Source organism: Schistocerca nitens, chromosome 8 (genome assembly GCF_023898315.1).
Source record: "Schistocerca nitens isolate TAMUIC-IGC-003100 chromosome 8, iqSchNite1.1, whole genome shotgun sequence".
Classification (NCBI taxonomy): Eukaryota; Metazoa; Arthropoda; class Insecta; order Orthoptera; family Acrididae; genus Schistocerca; species Schistocerca nitens.
The window spans coordinates 365,204,904-365,232,795 of record NC_064621.1 but is presented as its reverse complement, the minus strand read 5'-3'; the positions used below and the strand labels follow the sequence as shown (position 1 = coordinate 365,232,795).

The window sequence follows — 27,892 nt, the reverse complement described above, 5'->3', positions numbered from 1 at the left end:
GTTTAAAACACGTGTATCAAAACGTGCTGCCAATATGTAATATCAACGTAACGTATCAATGTTGACTGTTGGGAAGTGATGCGAGCTATAGTAAGAAAATTATGAAGTAGATGTACAATCGGACCAAATCAGGGCTTTGAATGAAATCCAAACAAGCTTTTGGGCTCTTCGTTTCTATGCAGAAAATTACTATTCGGTTTGAACAAAGTATTTACGATATATTGAAAAATGGTTCAAATGGCTCTGAGCACTATGTGACTCAACTCCTGAGGTCATTAGTCCCCTAGAACTTAGAACTAGTTAAACCTAACTAACCTAAGGACATCACACACAACCATGCCCGAGGCAGGATTCGAACCTGCGACCGTAGCGGTCTTGCAGTTCCAGACTGCAGCGCCTTTAACCGCACGGCCACTTCGGCCGGCGATATATTGAATTGTACGGAGATAAAGCTACGAGAGAGTGCTGAAAAGTAATGCCTCCGAATTTACGTGGAAACTCGTAAAGCCTTTTATATAAAACAAACGTTATCAACAATCTATATCTTTAATCTTCATGGTTGGGTGGGGAAGGAGACCAGACAGCGTGGACATCGGTCTTTAATCTTCATGTGTAGCTATTATTTCTCAACGTAGTCACCCTGGCAACAAGCACATTTCTCCCAACAAGAGGCCAATTTGTTGATACCGTCGCTGTAGAGTGCTTGACTTTGTTGACGGAGTCACAATCTCACCTCTGCTTGCACCGCTTCATCAACTATCTAAGTGAAGCCCTCGAAGGTTCTTTAAGTTCTGGAAACGTGTGAAAATCGGATGGTGCCAACTCGGCTCTGTATGGAGGATGAGCGATGACAGTGAACCTAGGGCGTCTGATTGTTGCAGGTGTCGCAGCGTTGACGTGTTGTCTAGCACTGTGATGCTCAAGGAAGAGTGGTCCACGTGTGGACGAATTCTTCGGTCAGAAACTCGGTTATAGCGAGCTGTTTCTCATGCACCGACATAGTTACGTTACACGCCGTCATGTTACACGTTACAATTCTAGGCCCTCTTGCGGCAGAGGATTGTAACATGCTTCCGCGAAACGGGAAAGTAGACTGAATAAAATCTGCCTCACAACTAATGCCTCAAACGATGGTGACAACAGAACGAAAAATTCGGAGTCATTACTTTTCAGCGGCCATTATTCACGAGGAGAGCTAGTTACCCAATTATTTGTGTGATATGAATTAGCTGTCAGTGGTTTTGTAGAGCTGACGCAATATCGCGTCCAAAATCATAGTTTTCAGATCAACTCTACGAATCCAACAATTAACAGCTACTAACTCCCTTGTCCAACAGAACTACGATGTTTCCATCACACATCTAAGTACGAGGAATGTTCTCTTACTAGATATTTGTCGTGGTGTATTTTCGATTACGTGATGGGCGTGATGCTCAAGCAAAGCAGTGGAGTTAGTGGCAATCAACTCGGACCTCCTCATGGTATTTTAAGTCATTAACTAGCCAGACTAAGGCTAGGGTGTCCATTGCACGGGCAAGCAGCGACCGAGTTCCGTAATGAAAGGCTGCGTAAACAATGAGACCGATGAGTAAACAACCTAGTAGCGGAGCCCTGCATCAGACTCTGATGTGTCAACACGAGATGCTTATTTTTGGCCACCGTCGTTTTATTTTTAGTTGCCTATTTCACTGGTGGCCATCAGTTCCGCAGATTTAGGGCAATTTGCGGAATTAACACATCACCCACGTAAGCTGTGTTTCTTGTGGCTGTTTAAAGAGATCACCGGCTGGAAGCCACACAGCTATTCCCTATTAGGCACATGATGTTCTCAACACAGCCGTCACTAAATATGACTCCTTTCCATGTGCGTTATCTCAGAAGTACGTGAAAGATGTCCTCCGCACCTATTAAACTTAGTTTACAAGTATTTACTCAACACTACTGATAATGGACGAATTTTATTTCGCACGACAGACACAAGCCGGCCGGGGTGGCCGAGCGGTTCTAGGCGCTACAGTCTGGAACCGCGAGACCGCTATGGTCGCAGGTTCGAATCCTGCCACGGGCATGGGTGTGTGTGATGTCCTTAGGTTAGTTAGGTTTAAGTAGTTCTAAGTTCTAGGGAACTGATGACCTTAGAAGTTAAGTCCCATAGTGCTCAGAGCCATTTCAACCATTTTTGATAGACACAAGAAGCAGCAGAATTGTAGAGATATACAAAAAGCGCTCTACTGCCTTGGAAAACACAATAGTACGGCTACTTTACAGGAGCATGAAGTTGTTAAAATCTGTTAGTGATCGTCTGCTACAGCTAGACAGTGAATGGGTGAAGAACATACGAGCAAAAGATAATTTAAAGTAATGACACTATACGTATGAAGAAAAACCAATTGTAGAAATCATCAAACGGCAGTACATGGTCATCTAGTGTCTCTGACATCACCACTACTAATAGTGTGACGTTGATTCATATAGACAGTAACGTGTCTTCGTGATCGAAGCTTAGTAAAACTTTAGTATCCTTAAGCAAAGAAAATTTTTGGGAGAGTAACAATCCATCAGGCTTTTTAAGAATCGGCAGAGTTTCTGATGCATGCTACTGAGGTGGAAGTCGATGTTTTTTTTTCTGAAAGAGGACGTCAGACATTTCATATTCACAGCATTTCGAGAATATGGTGGTGTACACAGAGGTTACGGTGTAATCACTCAGAGAACGGGTGCGTTAACTCAAAACATGTTTCATTTTGTGTCGACGAGGAATCAGATTGGAAGGGTGCTCAAAATGGGCTTTCGGCAAATGTGCTGCTCCAGACTAGCAGCTGATACTATGAGGTGCTTCAGAAAGATTCAACCGATTTCACTACACTATTTATTCTACATGAGGGAACACTTTAAATGAGGTGTGGCGGAATGGCAGCCCATTCTTCCTGAACAGCCGACGGCTGAGACGGTAGTGATGTTGGACGCTGGGGTCTGGAGCAAAGTCTACGTTCTAACTCATCCGAAATGCGCTGCACTGGGTTCAGGTTGGGGCTCTAGGTAGATCAGTCCATTTTAGGAATGTTATCGTCTACAAACTATTGCCTCAGAGATGCTTGTTTATGACAGGTGCATTGTCATGCTGATACAATCATCGCCTCGAAACAGTTCCTCTACTGTACGCAGTATACAATGATGTAAAATATTTTCATATCCTTCCGGATTTAGAATTTTCTTCTGAGCAATATTGGGACCAAACTATATCCACTAAAAACACCATATCGTGATTGATCGCTGCGGATCACTCATTTACAGTCATCCTGTGTCCAGTGGCTTCACTTCAAGCGTCGCTCAGCTTTGAGTACACGCATGTGTTACTTATGAAGACCTGCTCGACCACTGTATCCCATTCTTTTTAAATCCCTACGCTGTGCTAGCTAGACTGCTAGTAGCATTTTGGAGCTCACGACTGATCCCTCCATTGGCGTCATGTGTTTATTTTTATTTTATTTTTATAGGCTCCCTCCAAGATGCTCCATGGTCCCCAACCGTCAGTATGTTAAGTCTGCCTGGTCATAGTCAGATGTGGTTGTTTCTCCGTCTTTCCACGAATCACGTCGTAAACAGTCGACTTGGGCAGCTTTAGAAGGGATGAAATGTCTCTCCTGGATACGTTACTCAGCTGAAGTCCAATGACTAGTCCACGCTCGAACTCATCGAGCTCTCGTGACCGACACATTCTGCTGTTACCGTTTGTCTACTGACAATACAACACTCCTCCCGCCTACTTTTATACTGGTAGGTCCGCCTCTCCTGGCATACAGGGGTAAATTCCACATTACACAGAGTGGACATTACCAAAACCGATAACCTGCAGCGATTGATTCCTGACTGGAATCCTATTTCACTTATGAAGGTGTGTCCGGAAGTGCATCGTTGCTGCGGTAGATGGCACTGATGAATGGGGGTTCCTCTGACCACGTGCTACGTGTTCCTTGGGTGTTGCAGGCCGCGTCATTGACGCCGGTTACTGTAAGCAGCGGAACGGTCCGGTATTCACGTAGGGAAAAAGCCGAGATGGTGTTTGTGTACAGTTAAGCAGATGGAAACGGTCGAGAGGCAATGTGGTCAAATTTCAAATGGTTCAAATGGCTCTGAGCACTATGAGACTTAACTTCTGAGGTCATCAGTCCCCTAGAACGTAGAACTACTTAAACCTAACTAACCTAAGGATGTCACACACATCCACGCCCATGGCAGGATTCGAACCTGCGACCGTAGCGGTAGCGCGGTTCCAGACTGTAGTGCCTAGAACCTCTCTGCCACCCCGGATGGCCAGTGCGGTCATCCAAGTCTGGTGTACAAACAGTCTGCCGCCTCCCTGCACGTTCGTCTGCCTGAAGGGACACTAATCACACAAACGCCCAGAAGGGGCTTGAAGTGTTTTGTGCTGTGATTGGTGCCTGAGGATACTTGTTTTGGTATAGCAGTGCTGCCTCTCGACCGTTTCCACCGACTTGGCCGTAAGAGAACAAAATCTCCGCTTGTTCCCGACATGAACACCGAACCATTCTGCTTCTTACAGTCCGTTGCCTGCAACACACAAGGAACACACGGCACGTGGCCACAGCAATTTTCATTCGTTAGCGCCATCTACCTTGGCAACTAAGCATTTCCAAACATGTTACTAGGACCTTTTTTCCTCCATTTTCAGTCAGGAATCCGTCCCTGCAGTTTGTCGATTTTGTTAATGTTCACCATGTATAGGTGTGTGCGGATAGTTTAGTTCAGTTGGTGTGTGCATCGAGACTAAAAGTTTACAGTGGCGGCCACTGTAAGCTGCTAGTTCACGTGGCTGCCGGCAGGGGCCTCCCTGGTGCAGACAGCACTGTATCCGTTTGAATAGCTACAATTTCATTACGAATGTGCGGAATGATTTAACAATAAGCTGCCCTAACGGTAGCTCAGGCGTAAGGAGCATAAAGATCTCTGAATGCACCACTGGGCTCCGAGGTCGCCTGATCTAACCGTGTGAGACAAATTTTTTGGTGTTTTGTCAAAGATTCCGTATACGAGCTACTCCTTCCCCTGAACTGCGACGCCGCGTAGCAATAACATTGAGTACAATTACTCCCGACATGCTCGCGGAAGTATGTGAGGCATCTGTCCCTTTCAAAGTAGGAGGTTCTTTTGAAAATGAGAAACTTTGTAGTCCTATGCGTAAATTAAAATCTACCACAAATTTCGGTCTTCAATCATGCAGTAGATATAGTCTTGTGTGATCGGATTAATCATTTTGAAACACACTGCGTTATACACGAAAATCTACGTGCTTACGGATATATGAAACCAAGCTGTTAAAAAACCCGGCGAACCACATTAGAGCAGTACTTGGTGAAGTCTGACTCACCACGCTGGTGCCAGGAGCTCTTGAAATTTAACCGCGGGACTCATTGCATCAGCTAAAAGGTAAAAACAACAGAAATATTACGCTGACGATTAATAAAGAGACTTGAAACAACTTTCTGAATTTCATTAATTTTTGCAGCGCTTTCATGCAGAATAAAACCAAGGATAGTCCTTAGTTTGAAGAACCTGTATGATCCTTCTCGTCAGCTGTTTTATAAGGGCTTTGTTCGATCCCGATTTGGCTTAACGTGTAATCTATGGCTCGGAATGATCCTCGTAAAATTATCACAGTGGTTAATTCAGTTTCTCTTAGTTTTCATCCAGCCATGCCTATCTGCGTCTTCATTTTTCTCTGCCTCGTGATGACTGGGTGTTGTGTGATGTCCTTAGGTTAGTTAGGCTTAAGTAGTTCTAAGTTCTAGGGGACTGATGACCATAGATGTTAAGTCACATAGTGCTCAGAGCCATTTTTTTTTTTTTTGAGTCGTCATTTCAGAATTTTCCAGAATTTAAAATTTAAACATGACTCAAGGCTTTACCCTTTAAGCTACAAATGTAAAATTGCGTATGTTTGTATCTTTACTAACTTCCTGTTTTATGGAGTATACTTTACATATTGGGGCTAATTACTAGCAAGTCGAGCTCCCTGAACACAAATTATCATCATGAATTTCGTAATGACTAGGTGACAGTGGTTGCGTAAAATGTATTTTTAAAAATCTTACGCTATCGGTGTAAGCATTCAGCCATAACCTCTATCTGGCCTCAGTTATTGTTCTGATGTTCGTGTATTTTGGCCAGTTTTTGTCTGTAACGGCAGGAGGTATGTACTACGAAAGAAATACAACCGTTTTTAGTACATGTATCGAAGATTGTTCGTGTTATGTAACGATGCTTCCAGTAAGTAGCTGGCGGTAAGTATGTGACTGGATACCGGCCCGGCATAATAATAATAATAATAATAACAATCCTATGCAGTCAGTGTCTACTGATTCATCATTAAGTTCCTCAGTTGTGTGCGAGCTGCAGGGCACCATAATATGTACGTAACAGTAATTCTTATAGACTTTAAATGCTAGTAGCTGACAAATCCGGCATTGCCCAGGTATTCATTTTGTCGATTTTCTATTAGAAACGAAAGCAAAAAATGAACTGTACTTGCAGTGAAGTATCTAAAAAATTTCATTTACATGTATTCGTTACCACATCTTTGAAATTATCAAACAGTCACACGATGAAATACGGTATCCAATTAGGAAACATGATTCCTGACAGCTCTTGTACGCTGGGAGTAGCTGCCTCGCGAGTCTAAATGTCTGTGGCAATGCCTCCTCATAGCTCTATAGGTGACTATCGTTTTCGCCTACAGCCGTTTGTGCTTCGCAGCTGATAGCTGTAAGAAGATTTGCCAGGTGTCGGAGATTTCCCTATGTTAACTCGACTGTAGGACTGCCTAAGTACTAAAGAATAAATGCATTAAAACTCCATGCACGATGCGGCATTTTTTCACGCATCTCACAGTTTATGACGTCATATCTTCTGAACTATGATAGGTAGGCGGTTCTTGCCCTCACAGCGATTGTTGCCTGACAGTAAGGAATGTGGGTACGAAGTTTGGTTGCAAGCAGTAGTGTGGTTTAGGAGGACATGTGGAACACACACACACACACACACACACACACACACACACACACACACACACACACACATATTTTATAATCTGTATATTTTTTTAACGCTTCATGATGTCTTGGAAAGATAGCGAGACTTGGCAGTCCCACGGGTCTCTTAATCTGTACTCTATCCTTAGATCCTATGATGCTTCCATACACTGAGTCGTCCTAACATTCCTTTAAGTCTGCTAGACTCCACAGCTATTAAACGAGGTGCTGATACCACACACATTTACAACATGTTCATTCACATATATTCCTATTAAAATGACACATTTGAATCTATTTAAAGTGATTTGTAACTTGCAAAATCTCCTTCGAATCCTTGACAGATTGCACAGTAAGTGACGCCAGATGTAACATCCAGGTAGAATTTGCAATCAGTTTCAAAATTGTTACAATTCTTGAAATTACAGGACGTATGGGTAATTGATAACATAAGTGCAACCAACGTTGCGGAGCTCTAGTTCTGAATCTACGATAAGTGCACTTGTTTGTAGTGACGTTCGTGGTGCCAGATTTATTAAAATGTCGTACGAATCAATTACAGATCTCTCATTAACGGATGTGCACCGATAGCCATTTTCTAACGTCGTTACGGAGTGTTAATGAAGTACTGTGTTCTAGCATCCTTCACGAGTATTACATAGAACGCACGGATACCTTTGTCACAGGTAACTCGCGGTTTAAGTTCAGTCTTGTCGAGTCAGGAAAGGATGGTGCCAGAAGCGTTTCACGACAATCATGCCTGTGCTTGTCACAAAAAGAGACTCGGAAGGCAGCCGTGGCCGCAAGAAGGGAACACCGTTCACCCCTCCGCTTCATGCTACGCCAGTCTGTGAACTCCGGGCAAACGAATAAACAATACACGTTAAAACGTAGCAGCAACCGTAGTTGAAATTCGCTGTTGTGTTCACATCTTATACGTGCGAGTCCATGCAATTACACGTACTCTTTCAAGTATTTTTAGAAATACATCCGCAGAACTGAATTATCCTACCATTCACACGGATAAAATAACGTTCAATTACTATTTTAAAGTCAATATCTTAGCAACACACTAAAATGTATTTACTTCTCCTGCGTGGTAGGTAAGTGTGCAGTACCAACCACAAGGGCCACAGGAACAACGTCAGGCTACGTTAGTTTTGCTGCAAGCGAGAAAACATAAATAGGTGCAATGACAACAGTTTCTTAACACCTGACTACCCTAGACTTCTGCTCATGGAGACCTTGAAAACCGGAGTTTAATCGACAAAACTGATTTACAATTAAGGTGAGGTGAGAATGCATCGAAACGCTTTACGTAGCCAATACAGACACTTTTTAGTCGACAATTAAGTCATTTTGCGAACCTACAATGTAACAGCGTTTCTGTTACTTCCAGAAACATAGTCTATTCACTATGTGGTCACATCTAGTCGTAACTGTGGTCTGCCCGATACTACTCATTACATATACTTCCGTTCCCGCTGCCATTTCACCGACGAGAGACCTAAGGATTTCGAGGGGAATGGAAAGTCATTAGTCACCTGGGCTGTAAAACTAACTACTACATTTCGTACCGTGCGTATTCGGTATTACTAAGACACACTTGTGTTAGAAAATATTTGTTATTCGTTACTGAACGTCTTTACTGATCACATACAGATCACATAGCACATACAAGAGTAATTCAGCTGCCCCTACCGATGTAGTTCTATTCAACCCGCAATGTTATAGCTGGCCTTCACAAACCACGCGCGAGATTTTCATATTTCCTCGCTTGGTACGCGCGAACTATTAGTCCTATGGAAAAATGAGCAGTATCGTTCTGCAGGAAATTATATGTACTTAGACGTTGTCTGGGATACGTTTTTGCCAAGGCTCGTAGTTTTTGAGTTATTCAAGAAAAACGTACAAAGTGAATTTCAAACGGACCCTCACTGCCACACTTGCAGCCCCCACCGGTCAGGATTTCTAGTATTTTGTGTATGGCACTCCCTCCTGCCAGTGTTCAAAAATTTGCGGCTGCATGAATTATTTCCCACGTTTGGTCTTTTTGGCCTTCACTGACTGGACTTATTACGCCACCGACTACTCGAGTAAATACAAATGGTAAAACTGACGTCTGTGTAAACTGTACCTAACAATTTTGTGAATTTTAAAAGCATAAAATAATTGCACCCTTGTATTCGTCAGGGCTTCTGACTACGAAACTACTGGGCTTGTAAAGGTTAAGTCTGGATGTAACTGTCAATGTAATTAGCTTTGAAGTAACGTTTACAAAAATCGTTTCCCTTCCTTTAGTCTTACGAGCACGTTTAAATTAATAATGTTAACGAAACAGCTGAAAGCAAGGGGAAACTACGGCCGTAATTTTTCCCGAGGGCATGCAGCTTTACTCTATGATTAAATGATGATGGCGTCCTCTTAGGTAAAATATTCCGGAGGTAAAATAGTCCCCCATTCGGATCTCCGGGCGGGGACTACTCAAGAGGATGTCGTTATCAGGAGAAAGAAAACTGGCGTTCTACGGATCTGAGTGTGAAATGTCAGATCCCTTAATCGGGCAGGTAGGTTAGAAAATTTAAAAAGGGAAATGGATAGGTTAAAGTTAGATATAGTGGGACTTAGTGAAGTTCGGTGGCAGGAGGAACAAGGAGGTATTGAATAGAATTGGGGAGAAGAGGAGTTTGTGGCACAACTTGACAAGAAGAAGGGACCGGTTGGTAGGGCATGTTCTGAGGCATCAAGGGATCACAAATTTAGCATTGGAGGGCAGCGTGGAGGGTAAAAATCGTAGAGGGAGACCAATAGATGAATACACTAAGCAGATTCAGAAGGATGTAGGTTGCAGTAAGTACTGGGAGATGAAGAAGCTTGCACAGGATAGAGTAGCATGGAGAGCTGCATCAAACCAGTCTCAGGACTGAAGACAACAACAACAACAACAACAACGAAACAGCCGACCATGCTGGTGGCTAATCAATACTAGACCAGAAAAAGTATATCGGGAACAATTAGAATAGTCAGAAATTTTTGTACAGTGGTACAATCAACATACTAGAAAACCGTACTGCTGAGGGACGAGATTGAGGGTGGAGGTGCGTTTGACGGTCAGTTTAAGTTTTTATTGAATAACTCCAAAACAGTGGCCTCCAGCAAGAACATATCCCAATACACAACTTAATAACATTAAATTTCCTACAAAAACGTCGGATTCTATTTTGCTGTACGACCATCAGTTTGTACGTAGGAAGCGAGAGGTTACGAAAACCTCGTGCGTGATTTTTGACGGCCAGATAAAAGATTGTGGACTGCATAAAACGACACTGGTAGAGGCAACTGAATCAACCTGTGTAATTTTTTTTTTCTTCACCTAAGTTATCAAGTTGTGCGAACGACCGTCGTCATGAATGCGCCATTTGAGTCAGATGTCTTCCCTGGAGGGATTTTTCTCTTCTACGTACTGATGAACAATCACCAAGACTGTGCTGACATTAATGGTAACAGATGAAGTTGCAACAGTTGACCGAGCGAAGTGCCGCTGTTGTTAGCACAATGGACGCGCATTCGGGAGGAAGACGGTTCAAATCCGCGTCCGGACATCCAGATTTAGGTTTTCCGTTATTTCCTTAATCACTCCAGGCCAACCAATGTCGGGATGGTTAATTTGAAAGGGCACAGCAGATTTCCATCCCCATTCTTGATACAATCCGAGCTTGTGCTCGGTTTCTAATGATCTCGATATCGAAGTGACGTTAAACCCTTTTTCCAAAACAGTTACAGATTTTGCCATATCAAAGTAGGCCTAATACCAAACTGTATCGTCATGCTTCTGCCGTAAGGGCGCCACTATAGGCTGACACGGCATTATCTCTCACGGCGGCTGGTCTCTGCTGTATCAAATACAAACACCCCTGTCGGGTAAGAACTGCCCCCAGGGGGAAAAAAATGCGAACAACAAAAAGACCCAGGCAGTAACAAAAGGGTACTTCGAGTGTCGAGGAATACTCGTTACAGCATGCAGACGGGGTTCCGACACTGGTCTAAATTAAGAAAGGTTTCGCTATACAGCAACCTAAAGTCAGCAACTGCAGAAAATTACGATCGCGTAACAAAAGAGTAGCGTGTTGTTGAAGGCGGCCAACACGGTATAAAAATTACGTGTAAAAATCAGCTTATTCCAGTAGGTGGAAAAGTCTCTTGTCACTCTGGAACTGTGCCTTGTTCCTGAAACATATGTACTAAAAGCGAACAGCAGACGGCGCCAGCAGAGCGGCAACACTTCACGGGCAAGAGCAGCTCTCCAGACTTCCCGGATGGAAGTCAAGGCTACGGCTGCGGTGCGCACCTGCCAAGTCCATGTCACGCTAAGCTAGCGCTCTCTCTCTCTCTCTCTCTCTCTCTCTCTCTCTCTCTGTGTGTGTGTGTGTGGGGGGGGGGGGTGTAGAATGGACTTTGCACCAGGTGTTGTCCCAGGTGCACTGGCGACATCTTCGTCTTATGGAGCCATGGTGAGCAACAGCTCGGTGACTTCCTTAGACCTCTGAACAGTCTCCATGCCTACATAAAATTTACCATGGAGGTAGAAAAGAACCAACAGCTTCCGTTTCTAGATGTGTGGGTTATAAGAAACGGTGAGAACCTGAGACACAGGGTGTACTGAAAATCGACACACACTGACAGATACCTGCACAAACTGTCAGACCACCACCCGAGCCACAAAAAGAGTGATGGTTAATACGCTCGTAACGTGCGCAAGACGAATATGTGAGCCGCTGCACTTCGAGCACGATATGCAAACACGTACAGTGCGTTCTGAGGAACAGCGGCTACTTCATCAGTTGCACAAAAAGTGTCACAAAATGTAACACTAGGCGAAGCGACACGTCGGAAGAGAAATGTCGGGTACGACATTCCCGGCGCACATACCCGCGGTGACGGACAGAATCGGCTGTATGTTGCGCAAACATGGCGTAAAGACTATTTACAAACAAAGCAAGATGACCAGAAAGTGTGTTTCAGATCGGCAACGGACAAAAGTGTGTGTCAGGAACATACCGCATACGTAGGAAAGTCTGAACGATCCTTCAACACCAGGATCCCCGAAAGTAAACGGTACTGCAGGGTGGGCTAATTGAAGAAATCGACCGTGGCGGAGGATGCGCCGTGTGAAACCGACTACGAAAGAAACTTCGTCGACACGGAATTTCTTGCTCTGGAGATGAACTACCACGCCCGGCTAGTTCAGAGAAGCCATACACATCCACAAATACGACAATAGCTTCAACAAGAAACCCCGTAAGATGAACGAATCCTGGGTTTCCGCGCTGCAGCAAATGACCGTTGCAGGTAACAGCAGGACCACAGCGGCAGTGACCAGAATAAAGTACCAGAGACAGGAGCCAACAAGCACTTTATCAACAAGGGGGTATGAAAGTCTCAATAATTTTGTACTTTTATGGCTTTTTACTTTGCTTCTTTCCAGGCAAGGGTAAGCTTCCATTCTAAATAGTAGAAGCCATTTTTGTTCCTAGTGTTGCCTCTGATGCTTAAATCACCAAAATCAACAATAAGACGCAGAGTAAATCTCGCATTTTATTATAACTATACTATGTCACTTCAAATTCAATAACCACATCAATGAATTTTGAGGTTTTACATTTATAGTGTCCCCCGTGCACTGCAGGTACTGACAATAGATCATGTGATGTACAGAACAGAATGAACGGTTTTGAGTAACAGGCTGTTTACCGCAAACTAACTTATTTCTCATCATTTCGTTTATCGTTCCTTCTGATGCGTCCGTAGAGCTCGTGGTCTGGTGGTTAATGTTGCACACCATATCCTGAAGTCCCGCTTTCAATTCCTGGCCGAGCCGAGGGTTATCTCCGCTCGATGAATGGCTGTCGTATTATCATCATCATCGACGCGCAAGTCGCAAACGTGGCGTCAAGTAGAAAAACTTCCACTAAGCGGCCGGGCAACAATGTCATACGATCACTTCGTTTCACTTGATGGAAAGCGATTTGTACATAACAAAAGGAAGACTCTCAATACTGGCCTCTGTGTAACAAGTAGTAACACACACACACACACACACACACACACACACACACACACACACACACACACACAATGATATGGTACGCACTGTCATTTTGCCTTACACAAACCACAAAAGAGTTACGGTTGGTGACATTTTGTGAGCCATACATCAGTACATAGCGGTGAAATAGTGTGCAATATGTTCAATCCAGATAGCCTTCTGGAACGCAAACAGTAACTCAGAATATCATTTGCGGATATGTTTTTGAAGAGGAAGTCGCTAATGAAGCGCACCGTTAGTTATTAATAACAGTCTGAAAACCCATCTTAAAGAGGGATCCAATAATGGCATACCTTGTCTGGAAAGGGAGAGCGCCCACACCAGAGTGAGTGTTAAAACCCAGCTGCACGGATAAAACTTAAAACTGAGTCAGCTATAGAGGCATAGTCACCTAGAATTAAAGGAAGTGCACCTGGTAAATTAAAGGACTGCCGCAAGGGGGCTAAAAGGGGGCAGTCCATCAGAAGATGGACCACTGTCAGCCCTGCATCACAGCGACACTTGGGCGGGTTCTCACGTCGAAGGAGATAGCTGTGGGTCAACCGCATATGTCCAATTTGGAGATGGCAGAGAACAACTGAGTCCCTACGCGTGCTCCTGAAGGATGAGTTCCATACGGCCGTGGACGACTTTACCATGTGGTAATAAGAAGTGGACTATTTTGTTTATTGACAGGCTTATTTTTTCCTTTCTAATTATTCACCATGAAGATTTAATTTTATTTTCATAATAAATTCTGACAGAAGGCGTAAGGCTTTTTATTTTCTCCTCAAATAATAGTTTTCATTACATGCAAGCAGTTGCACACCTGTACTTATCATTCTGCATTGTTCTCCCTTCTGCAACATGATCTTTCAATGGTTTTTAATATCAAAGATTTCTTTGTTACGCCATTGCTACAGAATTGCAGAATTTCCATTACGAAACAGCTGGTAAATGTAGAGAGAAATTTACAGTTTACATCCATTGTCTTACACACCTCACGTCAAATGATAATTTGCAGGTTCCTACTGTGACTCTTCGCCCTATTAACATTTGACTTTGATTTTTCATTTTGTCTATTATGGTTCATTTGGCATCAAGATCCAGAACGCATCAAAAAGTAGACGGACATTAACTTTGTTGATTACGTACTCACTTCACACAAGTAAGATAACGGAAAAATGTACGAAAGTTATTCATCGCACTGAGTGCCGAACAAAAATTTCGTTTATAAGAAACAAACAACGCAAGATGATGTAACCTAAGTCAATACACTGGCTGCTTCTCCAGACACCATTGTGTTTGTTAAAATGAGCACTGCTTTGGCAAAAAAAAAAAAAAAGAAACGAATAGGTGCGTTTTAATTGTAATCATTATCTAACATTTTAATTTGAAACCTGGTTAAGACGAAGATTCCTTGATATTCCAATCCAGAGGATAGCTGATATTCCACGAAATGTTCTGTTACAGCTGCAAAGTACAAGATGGATGACGGGTGGTGGTGGAAATTTCCTATGGAACCAAACTGCTGAGATCATCGGTCCGTAGGCTTACACTCTACTTAATCTAACTTAAGCTACGGACAATCCACATACCCATGCTCGAGGGTGGTCTCGAAGCTCCGAGGTGTGTGTGTGTGTGTGTGTGTGTGTGTGTGTGTGTGTGTGTGTGTGTGTGAGTGTGTGTGAGGCGGGGACGGGGGGGGGGGGGGGGGGGGGGGGAGCCGTGCGCAAACCGTACAGCGCGCCCTAAACCTCGCGGCGGGATGACGGGTACCATAGAAAGCAAGCTGTTAGAGCTTTACGTTTAAATTGCCGTATTACGAGGAATAACTCGCCGTGCAAACCATATAACATACTCCACCCTGGGTTTCCACCTATCTCTGAAACCGCTCACCTAACACCGCAATATTTCCGACCAGAGACAGTTGCTTTGTTTACGTTCGAAACAAGTGAGGGATGACGAATACTGAATTGCGGGAAACGTTAATCGCTGTCGTTTTCACATGTTAAGGCCTGCATCGATTTTACCCGTCCGCTGAGATATCGCTTTTCCGATTGTCCTTATGTTTAGACGAATGACCTGTGTAAATTAGCTGTTCCGATTTCCTATCTAGTCAGAACCGATGGGTGTTTTTCTTCAGTTCAATATGAGACGCGAAATTTCTTCAGTGTTTCCGTCCAGATTTGTCGTCATTAAATAAATAAACGAACTCGACGAAACATAACAGCTCGAGCACGTTACAAACACAGATGTGCGTTTACATGGATGTGAAGGTCGATTGTGGAAGATCAAATCCTGCAGCTAGAACCGCATTTCCAAAATCGTTATTGGATTGTTTAGATGAACAATCAGAAGCGGTACTGGGAGCTCCATATAAATACAGCAAGTGTGCAATTCAGTGAGTAATTTGCTCTATGATTCACAATGGCAGGTTTATATATCGAGAGATTAGATGCATTGTTTTCTTCTTTAAAAGGGAAATATACTGTAAGGGTAGTCTATACATAACGAATGGCATGTTTTGATATACGAAACTTACTTTTCACGATTAATATACACGCAGTCGTGGTATGCGCCATTTGTGAAACCTTAGTACTCGGCACAGTCGAGGTTCAGACTAGCCATGTAATGTTTATTTTGTGGGGCATGGGAAGCTGTGCTGTGCCGGCACTATACGTCCCCGGTACAGCAACTTCGAACTAATATCGGAAAATGTTTGGCAGAAAACATTAACAATTTCTACGTGTTACTAGCTTCTTTTCAACACCTATCGATTTGCATTAAAAAAGTTCGCTGTCTCATTTCAATCACTGTCGTTGTTTTACTGTCTCAGCACATGAAGCTAGTTTCGAGTGTAGTGTAGCAATACACTTGCCCCTTTCCCCATTATGCTTACTGACAGACACGTTCCTGTATCTTGAATAGTACAGATGTATTAATATTTCCGGGCTACATCGTTCCAAGTGGAGACGAAACCGACAGTATCCACGACCGAACAACAAAATTTCTGTCTTCATTTTAGGAACAGCAAAAATTTTTGCTAAGCGAGGTTTACGCTAGGTTTTAAGAATTTATGGATGCTTCACTCTTAGCATTGTGCTACCATTTGAAGCCGGAGTAATGTGCACGTCAGCGAGACGCAGCGTCCTTCTGGTGCATCACCTTTAAGCATTTAGCGCAAGTCTGCTAACAGCCTGAGCTGGCCGCATCAGATGCGGACCGGCGTGTGCAGGCAATAAAGCTAACAGGTTGCCTGCACTCACTCCGGTCACCGTGTTACAATGGCCGATGCAGTACATACCAATGCAGCTCGGTCGTCTCGCGGACAGCCTCAAATTGCCGTAACAGTAACGGAATCGGGAAAAACTATAGCTCGTACCTGTGCCACGTGCTCTTGCTCATTGGGGAGAGAGGGGTCACCTGTTGACAACTGCGGGAACAGACCTGGTATCTTCACCATCGATATTGAGTTGCTGACAAATTTAACACTTATCGTTAGCCACTTACGAATCGGAAGAACGTTGTACACCGCGATCCTAGGGATCTCAGCGTAGCAACTACGGCTGCAGACGCTCTGCGCTCCATCTATGAAACGGGCGTGGAGTTAGCTGCCTGTGACTGATGCTGTTCGCTACGAATTAGTGCCTGGCTCTCCACGGCGGTGGCGCTCGCTACGTTCGCAGCACACTGACTGAAGGCTTCTATTGGCACCTCTCAGCCTTGACTACAAATGCATCGCACATGCAGGCTAATTACCCCGTCAGACTCATGGGAACTACACTCGTAAAAATGCTAGGGCAAGCTGGGCTTCCTTCACTCGAATTAATTTAAGAAAGAAGTACCCAGCGGATTTTTATACACCAAGACATGTTTCGGATTATCACTCACCTTCAATTGGCGTAATACTGATAACTCCTTCAAACGTTTTCATTGTTGAATGCTGACGCTGCCTTCTGTTCTGTAGCTTGTTGCAGTGGCATGCGCAAATGCAGGAATCGGTTATGGGACGGGGGTGGGGGGCACAGTTATTATCTCGCTTCCTTCCCCCCCCCCCCCTACCGTGCCGTCACCCCCACTTTCAATGTGTCATAGATGCCAAACATTTTTATAATAATAGTAAGTGAAGAAAAGCAGTCATCAATCTAATGATTATGTATCACGCTATGAGACCAAGACGCTGCTGTGTTCGATTGTATTCTTCATTACAATAGCCCATTTCGGCGTGCTTGACATCTTCAGTTTATATCAGGTGAACTTGATATCCATATAACATGGACGTCTCTCTGCTGTCACACTACTGTGTAGGTTTGCTCCTTTGATACTGGTGGAGCTAAAACACGTGTGTAACTTTTGCTGGAGCAGTTATTCGTGAATTTGTTGAATTATGAAAGTTTATTTCATAATGACGATACTTGACAGCTCTACTGACAGTTGAGTCGGTGATGCCATATGGACATCAATGCCACCCGTATGGCAATCAAGCCGAAATACGCCTATTTTAATAAACAATACAATCGAACACAGCAGCGTCTAGGTCTCATAGCATTATATATAATGTCCTTATACGACATACGACGCACTACGGCCAGCTGAGTACAAAATCCAAAGATTGTTTTGAAGATCACAGTGGTTTACTAAGCATGGTCGTGTTGGAGGTGGTAAGTTGTTGCCTTCTTGCGACCTCTGAACTGACTTACCCCGCCAGCTACAGGGAGATCTACAGTTCACCGTGGATTCCAAATCACAATGCAGCCCGGAATATTTCACATCATCACACATTGTCACTGGGGAAATAAGTGGTACGTGACATGTGAATCCTGTGTTTGACCGGGAACTGAACCAGAGACTCTGGATTTGTTGCCTGCGACTTTACCACTGAGATACCTAGCCAATATGTAAAATGCTTTAACATAACAAAAAATTTTTACACAGTTTTGGAATAACGTTCAAGAAATTGCAGTTCAGTGGGATTCGGCCTCGGTGGCCTAGCAGTGAAGTGCTTACCTGGAAGCAGAGAGGTGGCGCTACGTAATTCCGTACGATCACGAATTTTTCAGTTTGTGTTTTACCCTAGCCTTCATATCTCAACGACGTGAGGAGTCGCCAGAAACAAAACGTGGTTCGAATTCCACGTTAAACTGCAGATCCCCTTTCCACGGTTGGATAACTGGGATACATTAGGGTCACGCAAGTTCCCAAAGTGGCGTCCAGTTCAAAGATATCCTCCAGCCCATAAAGCCACACGAAATTATTATTTACAGAAATTCAGCATTTAAAAATATTTCATTTGAAAATCTAGACAACAGATGTGTCACGCAATTAACTTAAGAACAGTAAGAGTAACAATCTGCCACAACTCTGAAAATGTCATAGTTTATACAAAATACAATCTTAGTGTACACTCAGTATTTCACTAAGCACCGCGATTATGAATAAAGGTCCGTCTACAAATGCCAACAAGAGCGCGTCAAAGAGGTGAACGCAGTTTCTTTCAGTCGTTTCTGCCTACTTTTGGGAAGTCAGTCATTCTGTTAACTCATTTATATTTCAATAGAGGACGGCCTTTTGCCTTTCCTCACTCAACGTCCAGTGCTTTATCGGTTCTACAAGTGGACGCACGAACCGTGTCGGATTTGTAATTGACCGCAGATGTGAATGTGCAAATTTACTTGCCTGAAACATTACTGGCAACCCCACACGCAACCACTAAAAAGCCTTGAATGCCCTGACAACCACACATCATCCCCGTCTTCCCCATGAAATACCCTAGCCCCACCACCCACCCGAGTGCTGCGCCTGTATAGCGCAAGGAGGAGCTCCAAGTTACGAAGGTTCATAACGCAGTTGATAAAACCGTTCTATTGATTAACATATAATGGTATCACGCCAACTCCACACACACACACACACACACACACACACACACACACACACACACACACACACACACACACACACACACACACACACATATATATATATATATATATATATATATATATATATATATATATATATATATATAAATGGCTCTGAGCACTATGGGACTTAACATCTGAGGTCATCAGTCCCCTAGAACTTAGAACTACTGAAATCTAACTAACCTAAGGACATCACACACATCCATGCCCGAGGCAGGATTCAAACCTGCGACCGTAGCGGTCGCGCGGTTCTAGACTGTAGCGCCTAGAATCGCCCGGCCACACCGGCCGGCTCTTGTATTATCGCGAAATAGTGGAGAGTGTGCCACAGGTATGATGTACGAATTGTGGTAACAGTCATTAAAACAAAGCCATTTTCTGCTGCGACACGACCTTTTCATGAAATTTCAATCACCAACTTTCTCCTCAGAGTACAAAAATATATTGTTGGCGCCCACTTACATAGGGAGAAATGATAATCACAATGAGATAAGAGAAATCAGAGCTCGAACGGAAAACAATGTGATTTCGTTTTCTCGTGCGCTATTGAAGAGTAGAAGGGTAGACATTTAGTTTAAAGGTGGTTCCATGAACCCTCTACCAGGTACATGTAGATTTAGATGTAGGTATAACCAACCTTGTATAAAAATTGACTGGATGCTGCTTTCTTCAAGTAATTCCATTCATAGCGACGGAGTTCATCCACCAGTAACGTGGATAAATAGATGATGTATATCAGAAGACACAATGGGCGAAACCGACTAAGCTGCCCCTCTATTATTCTCTAATGGTATTTTCCAGAATTTGTTTTTTGCCTTCCAATAGAGACAGTTTACTACTGGCATTGAGAAGAGGAAACAACTGCAGACGGTTGAAGGAGGTCATGTTTTACCCTCATAAGCTGGTGCTGATTATTACTGAACATCCAGTTTAGATCCGCAAACCATCAACGGGTTCCAGTATACCAAAGAAAAGAAAATAAAGAGCGTTGCAAAACTGAACTGAAAGGTAAGTTCTATCAGTTGGTACACAGGGACCCCATGCTGGTCGGTGGACCGAAACTGCCTGTTCGATAGAAAGATTTTATCAGCAAGTCTTGGCGGTATATCACGACACTACCTTCTTAAAACACAGGTTGATCCGTGATAATACAATAAGCAAGCCTTCAGACAATAGTACATACAATCAGTATATTAATGCAGCGTGGGGTAGGATTCAAGTTACTTAGTATCTTCTCCTTTTCCTTGTGCCTTTGTCCCAAATCGGTGCATGATCGGCATTTTTATGAACAGATTTGGCATGGTTACTTTAAGGGGTAGCCGGACGCACTTTCTGTCGGCACCCCATTATACCCCCCCCCCCACCCTTTCCCCGGGACGGAATGTATGTATCCCCAACTGGCTGCTTAAGTGAAATGGAACGAAAGTTTTCCAAATGTTTGCGAATCGTCCAAGCAAGACGGGACTTGGATGCCACCCTGGTATTCATCTAGGGGAGTGTGGGAAACCGCCTGAAAACCACAGCCAGGCTCGATGGCACACTGGCCCTTGTAATTCCGACGGGCGGATTCGGTCCTGGGCCAGCGCCCCTCCCCGTCCGGGAAACGAAGCTTTAACACGCTCGGCTATCCGGGCCAATATTTAAGTTTCTTAATTCACTGGCGTTGTTTTTTTTTTCATAAATAATGAATTTATAAACTCATTTACCAGCTTCCTTTGTCAATGAACTTTAAACTAACTGGAAGGAGAAATGAATAACACTTTTCTGGACTTATGTTGTTGTTCCTTGTTTGTCGTTACCCTACACATTCCACTACAAATTCAAGACGTCCTCTGAGTGAAAACATACTCAATCCCGAGAAGGCATCCTTCAGCATTTGCTTCGTTCTGTTGGGTGTCCGATGTGGCTTCTTGTTAACCTATTAACGGCGACGACCTCTTCCTGCTTGAAATCATAATTACGTAACTGGGGGCAATGTAGTACGCCTGTTGAATAGCCCTATTGCGCCAGCTCTCACAGACAATGAGTGAAAGCATGTGACGACAATAGGGTCAGGACGTTAAGTTCTGGACTATACAGAGCCTCACAAGACCAGGCGATGCGTCGGCAATGAGTTTCAGGCTCTCGCCTCTTTCATTAGATATCCATCCACGGTTATCTGATCTCAACACTATGTTGCAAGGGATAAACATAATAACATCCAGGTACACATTGGACATCGCATCAATATATTGGGAGGAAAGCTACTGTGAGACATTTTCTTGAACACTTTCTCAACAAAAGTATCTGGAATATTTCCTTGGCGTAAAATGTAACCAGTGTACACAAAACTTACAATTTTTTTCCTGCAAGCCTTCGTTCGCGTTTATAACCCGTTCTCCGTGACCGCTCAAGCAACGCCGCTCACCCGGTAACCATTCAGCCTTCCAGCAATTACATCTGGAAGCCTTTCGCTGACGCTTCTTAGCCAACACTGCAGTTACATTCGCTATAGTTGTATGCTCTGGCATGTTAACTTCTCCGGCTTGGTGGCTGGAGGGAGCGTCTGTCACTTTTCCCTGCAACGTCTTGACTTGATTCATGTGTGTGTGTGTGTCTTAACTGGAGTTACATTTGTATGAAAAATTTCTGATCCAACTTTCGCACTGTCTTATAGTATATGACCAAAGATACTGCACTTTCTCTCAATCAGGTGAGAGATCTCTTACTGTACGCTGTAGTCGCTTACTGCATTATTCACGAACAGTTTACGTTAATAACCAACGCTCGTAAGTGTGGTTGTTAGTGCTGTTAAAATGTTAAGCCGCTTCTCCTCAAAAGAGTATACTGAAATATAGCACCCTTGATTGCTGCTAACGCTACTAATCATTATCATGATGATTCATATGGTTATAAGTCGTACCATCCCCACACGGCATTCGAAGACATAGGAGCGAGATTGTTTCCTGGGTTTTCGGTTGTAAGAATTCTATCCTATGAGCCATACTCGGTAGGAGAATAGTTACCGCATTTGTTAAAATTTAATTGTGACGAGGGTACAACTAACAAGTAACATCATACATTTTTTTAAAGTCTACTACGTTCAATGATAGAATTAGAAATATATTTAATTTCCATGCCTGTTTCAAACGCTAACACTGAATTTGGTATCCTGGAAAGTCTAAAGTATGAGCGACAGTTATGAACCATCTGTATAGTTTATCGTGTTCACAGCAACTGAAATTTGGAAGAACTACTGTAAGGATAATAATTAGACATTCAGCGTATAATGTTCTTCTTCATATTACGTTAAGTGCCATTTTTCATAAACTTGGTGTCATAGCAGGAGCAAATTTCAACAAATTGCTTCCTTTTCATTTGGTAAGTTTTTCTACTTTTCGTGTGAAACAAGGAAATAAAAAGGATTCAGTTGCTGAAATTGAGTCTACTGTTTTAACATTTTTGTTGCAATTTTTAAGTATATTTACAGCGTCTATGTAGGCTACGCACTGCTTTTTTCCCCTACTGCATTCGTGGAAAGAAACTTTCTGCCAGAAGAGTCACTACAGCAGCTGCGTAAAGCTTGACTTTAATTTACCATGTCCGTGAGAGAGATAACGAAATAGTCAAAACGAAGGCAATATGCTATATCTAACAACGGCAGGATCACCAAAGACGACGCACCAAAGTTAACTGAGAGCATCCTCTAGTAGAGTTTTGACATTTTCTGTCCTGTTTTGTGATGTGCATGTTGCAGAAGGAACTGTCGCTATAGTCTACAGCGCAAGCAGGTGCTGAGGGTTGATATGATGCCACGAGCATCTTTCTTCCCTCCCCTTTAACACAAAGACACGGCGCGGTAAAAACCCCGCGGTAGCAATAGGGGCGGATAAATCGCCTCTATTCCTTTTGACGGGTTAAATCTAATAGCTCTGCACGGACAAACGGATAACTGTCAAGCAGAGCAAATTTTTTGCCAACTTGACGCCAGTTTGCCTCTGAAAGTGCGTGTGTTCATCAAGAGTAGCTAATTCTTTCTCAAGCGATACTGACGAAACAATCCCGTTAAAAAATTATGTCACATATTCTAGTCTCACATTGCAATTTGATAATGAACTCGTTATCTATTCATTATTCACCACAGTCATCATGATGCATCTAAACTAAGCTACCAGTCGCACTCTATTGTTGGGTATGCAGTGAAAAAACTTAACGCTTGATGAGCTTTATGTTATAATTGTTGCAGACAAAATGTATACAATATCTAGGAACTGTTCTCTAAACTCAAGAGGGTAATAATTATATTCAATTTGGACAAAACAGATTCCATATAGAGAAGGTGCACCACGCGGCGCTGGAAGCTATAGTGAAACTGTGGCACATCCATCGGCATAGTTACGTTCAACACAAATATGGAAGGAACAGTAGAGTTTAACGTCTCATCAACAGTGCGGTCATTAGTGATGGGTCCGACATTTGCGTAGGGCGAGTTAGGGAAACCATAAAAAATATATATATCTGGATGGCTGGACGGGGATTTGAACTGCGGTTCTCCCGAATGCGAGCCCAGTGCGCTAAGCGCTGCGCCATCTCGCTCAGTTTCTCTATGACAGACATTCCGTCTAGACTGCTGTGTGGAAGTTAAATCCATAAATCATCTTCTAGCAGCTGATATGTTAAATCAAGTAAGCGACAATTCAGTTTTAAAACATTTAATTCAGCCACTTGTTAAGGTGAAAGAACAAATCGCATTTCCTTCTTTTAATGACATTAGAAAACGGGAACATTTAGAAAGTTTTCTTATTTTTCGTCAAATAAATTTAGCTTGTTACTGAACGGCTGAACAGAAATTAATGAAAAACAGGAATGATGTACTCATTATCAAGCAGGCCGTGTGTACTTTGCATAGCCAAGACAATGAAGTGATTTTCCTCGCGAAAGCACTCATTTATCAAATTAAAAATTGCGAAACTCGCAACTGAAAATCCTTTTTTACATCTTGAGGGATACGAGACATTGCCAGCACACAAACTAACAACTCAACACTGCCAACTTCAAATTATGTTGGAACAACATTATCTTCCAACATCACATTTGAATCTTGCTTTATTTTCTTTTCGTCTTTGTCAGGGTTCAAGTTTCTGTTCTACACAAGGCAATGGTCCCAACGAAGCTCGTTAAGAATCGTTTCCTGGCAGTGAAGGAGGCAAAGTCGGTAGTTTTCATTTCTGGATAAGTGACTCTTTTGCGTCTGCTATTCTTGCTTTCACACATATTATACTTATAGAAACCTATGTGCTACAGCTTCTGCGGTATGGGACACCTTTTCGCTTACAATGAGCACCACTGCGTTGCGATTTTCATCTGTTGCGCAGTTCATGATTTCTGTTTAGCTTCTGTTAGCTTCATATCGCACTTCTCTGTAAAAATCTGGTTCATTCGCTGAAGTGCCTTCTGTAGCTCGTCTTCATTCCTGCCCAATAAGCCAATGTCTTTGTGACTACTTCTCTTACTAAAGTTAACAATGTGACAGTCCTTCCTTGTTGGAAAATGTTACCATTACGATTAGCTGAATGGAATACACATGCATTATGTGCAAAGTCGGGCAAATCCTCTAGCTCTAGTGACGATGCGGAAAATTTTAGCCACGAAACTAGCACGTCGGTGTGGGGAACACCCAACGAATTCAGCCCCGCCTGGAGTTCCGTCTTCGCATGTGCACAGCCAGAACCCACCGGCCGCCCACGCGAACTGCTTTGGCACCAGAACACACTCGAAATAGCGGTGGTTCTAGCTGCTTTTTCTGCGAGTCACTACGTACACCTCCAAGCGTCTGTTCTCTGCACAGTGTACGGTTGGGCGGGCAGTTTTTATTCATATTCCGCATTCATTTTCTCTCTCTTTCCGTACACCACGTTCGCTCTGAGGTACGTAATAGGAAGAGGTACTTAATAGGAAGGCTGAATAACGCTTGTATTATACAAGCGTTATTCAGCCTTCCTATTAAGTACCTCTTCCTATTACGTACCTCAGAGCGTAATAGTGATAAGTTTCTCTGGTAATAAAAGGGCATATTTCATAGCTACCAAGATGACCGTATGCTCTCTGATCATTATTCTGCCTTTTTTTTCTCGTAAATACGCGAGGCATGAATTGAGTTTGGGGGAGGAAAGATCTATTAATCTGTTTAGTGAATATGTAATTGCATGTAGTTGGTGATTTGTTCTAGCAATAGTAAAACCAGATGTGTCTAATGAGTCGAAGTAACTGTAAAGTTTTGTGATCGCGACGATGCGCTGCCCCTGCCCCCGCCACACACACACACACACACACACACACACACACACACACACTCATTAGACACATCTGGTTTTACTATTGCTAGAACAAATCACCAACTACATGCAATTATATATTCACTAAACAGATTAATAGATCTTTCCTCCCCCAAACTCAATTCACGCCTCGCGTATTTACGAGAAAAAAAAGGCAGAATAATGATCAGAGAGCATACGGTCATCTTGGTAGCTATGAAATATGCCCTTTTATTACCAGAGAAACTTATCACTATTACGTCCGTTTTTAAACATGCAAGGATCTTGCTTAAAAACCTGAGAAAGGGGCACTCAAAATATCCAACCAACAGTCTTCTTGATATTGACCAATATATATATCGGTTGACCAGAAGGGTACACGACACAGCAATCTGTTCATCACAAGCACTTACGAATGACAGACGATAGAATAGCTGACGCTTGTGCGAAGTAAGTTATCTCCGATGACATCGGAAACTACAAAGAAACACCTACGAGAGATGATGTTCAGCATTAGATAAATCATCTCGTTAGAAAAGAGAGCGACAAAGAGGAGTCTCGCGTGCGAGAAGTGAAAGACACTACGACACGGTGACGCCAATAATACTTGGCATCGCGAGCTCAGTTGCGGACGGCAATAATTATTCATTACATATTCCACACGATGTTCCATCACAGTCAACACAAATAATGCTTCTGAAACATCAGTTACCCTCTTCAGTCTCTTTATTGTTTTTATCAAATGGTATTTTAATATTTAGCATATTGTATTCCTTCCCCGTCGACACAGAACTACTAACACTATAGATGTATAACAGACATTCATAAATACAAAGTAATGATTTTATCAGATTGTAACCAAATTTGCTATTTCTGTATTAATTGCCAAAATACCGTAATAATGTATTAATCTGTACTGTCTCATCCTAATATATTTCCTTCATACCTATTATTCATGCAGGGGACTCAATGTGTCACAAGAAACCCAATAAAAAACGTGCTAGTCGCTGAGAACACGCATGCGCTGAAAATCTTTCGCTTTTGTTGCTTGCCGGTTCAGCGTCGGAATGTGTGCCTTCCCGTTGCTCGTTGCCATCGTAAATAGTATGAGCGTACTTGGAAATAAACCCTACGAGCGTGGTATTACAGCATAGGTTCCGGATTCGTTTTGCCTCATTGGCTCCACATACTGGAAACCTGTGCTGAAAAACTAACAAAGTAAAGTTTTGTTTAATTTACACGTCTGCATTAATATATCCAAGACGACACAAAATTTTAAAAGTTTCGGTTTCTGATATCACCGATTCGGTGCGTTTGAGGAACTCCATTTGACAGGAATTGCGCACAACATATCGTACTTCAAAGTTCCTTAGGCATATTACTTTAATACTGAAACGGTAAGCATATTTCACTGGCATATGCAGACTACGTACTTTTATATGATTAATATGAATATCACCATTCTGATCCAAAGATCTGAAATTAATTTTTATGGTGATTAAATACACGATAATCAACACGTTACTAACAAGAAAAAAATATGAATACACCGATAATGTTCGGTTTTCGTCGAAAATTAAAAATGTGAACTACGGGGGAAAAAAATCAGTATTATTGAGGAACTACTGCTGGATGGAAAAAAACTGCTAAATTAATATTCCTCAACGTGTAAACAAACTTGAAACAACTACAAAATACCTCATCGCGGTGGGAAATGCAAAATTCGTGAGCTGATTCAATCGCAGACTATCACCGGTAGCAACAAGTGAGAATTTTGGAATGTAGTCTAAACCCCCAGATTCCGGGAGGGGTACGTGCCCCCTACTGCCGCACCCTTGCACACGTCTATGATGACTTCACTAACATTACATAGACATCTAACCCAGTATATCCTCACAGTACACCGTGTACTAAATAGCAGTGCAATACAGGAAGAGAAACATTTGCTGTAGCTCTGAAATTTAAAGCGTTTAGAAAGAAAGCAGGAAACGAAATTAGTGGCATACATATGCGAGGCGAAGCACAGGTACGTGATCACCAAAGCCGTAAAATTACGTCAGTGTTAGCTACGGATGTGGGACGGTGCTTGCAGCACGAACCACGCCGCGTCGTACATACTGATGGCTGCGAACGACGCACTGAGCAGCAGGACACGCCGCCCGATATCCTAGGGTTGGCTTCACCGGCTCCAAATCGCGGCATGGCTTGTCCTTACACAATCCCTCCAACTCCTCTGTGGTATCCGTCACCCCGTCCGCACCATTAAGTCAATGACACAACACAATGATCCACAGAAACGGCACCCAACACCAAACGAGTTCCTGTTTCACTTCACAAATACGCGTCGGCCGCCTACGTTGAAGCGCTCGATCTATCCGTCACATTTCCCGGCACTCGCGGCTCGGAGCAGTAGCGGCACCCAGCAGAGACGCCTCCCTCTGGGCTACTGGCCGCACAGCACGCAGAGGTCACCGGGTTGGCAGGCTGACAAGGCTCACCGCCACGAAAAGATACTAGGACCCAACGCGCCTGCGCGAT

The 27,892-nt window shown here is 43.2% G+C and overlaps 1 protein-coding gene across 5 annotated transcripts in view; it reads right to left on the bottom strand.

The window, feature by feature from the left end:
- The window catches only part of LOC126199173 (protein kinase C and casein kinase substrate in neurons protein 1-like), a 626,821-nt gene that overhangs the window by 290,969 nt on the left and 307,960 nt on the right, over positions 1 to 27,892 (bottom strand). Inside the window, exon 1 of one of the 5 annotated variants that reach the window (XM_049935937.1) lies at positions 27,473 to 27,789. The exons of 3 other annotated variants lie outside the window; for them this stretch is intronic. In XM_049935937.1, coding sequence (XP_049791894.1) covers positions 27,473 to 27,556 — 84 coding nt within the window. In that variant the 5' untranslated portion in view covers positions 27,557 to 27,789. Of the gene's footprint in view, positions 1 to 16,519; positions 16,616 to 27,472; positions 27,790 to 27,892 lie in introns of those variants that run through there. One more of the 5 variants, XM_049935938.1, reaches the window with a different exon arrangement.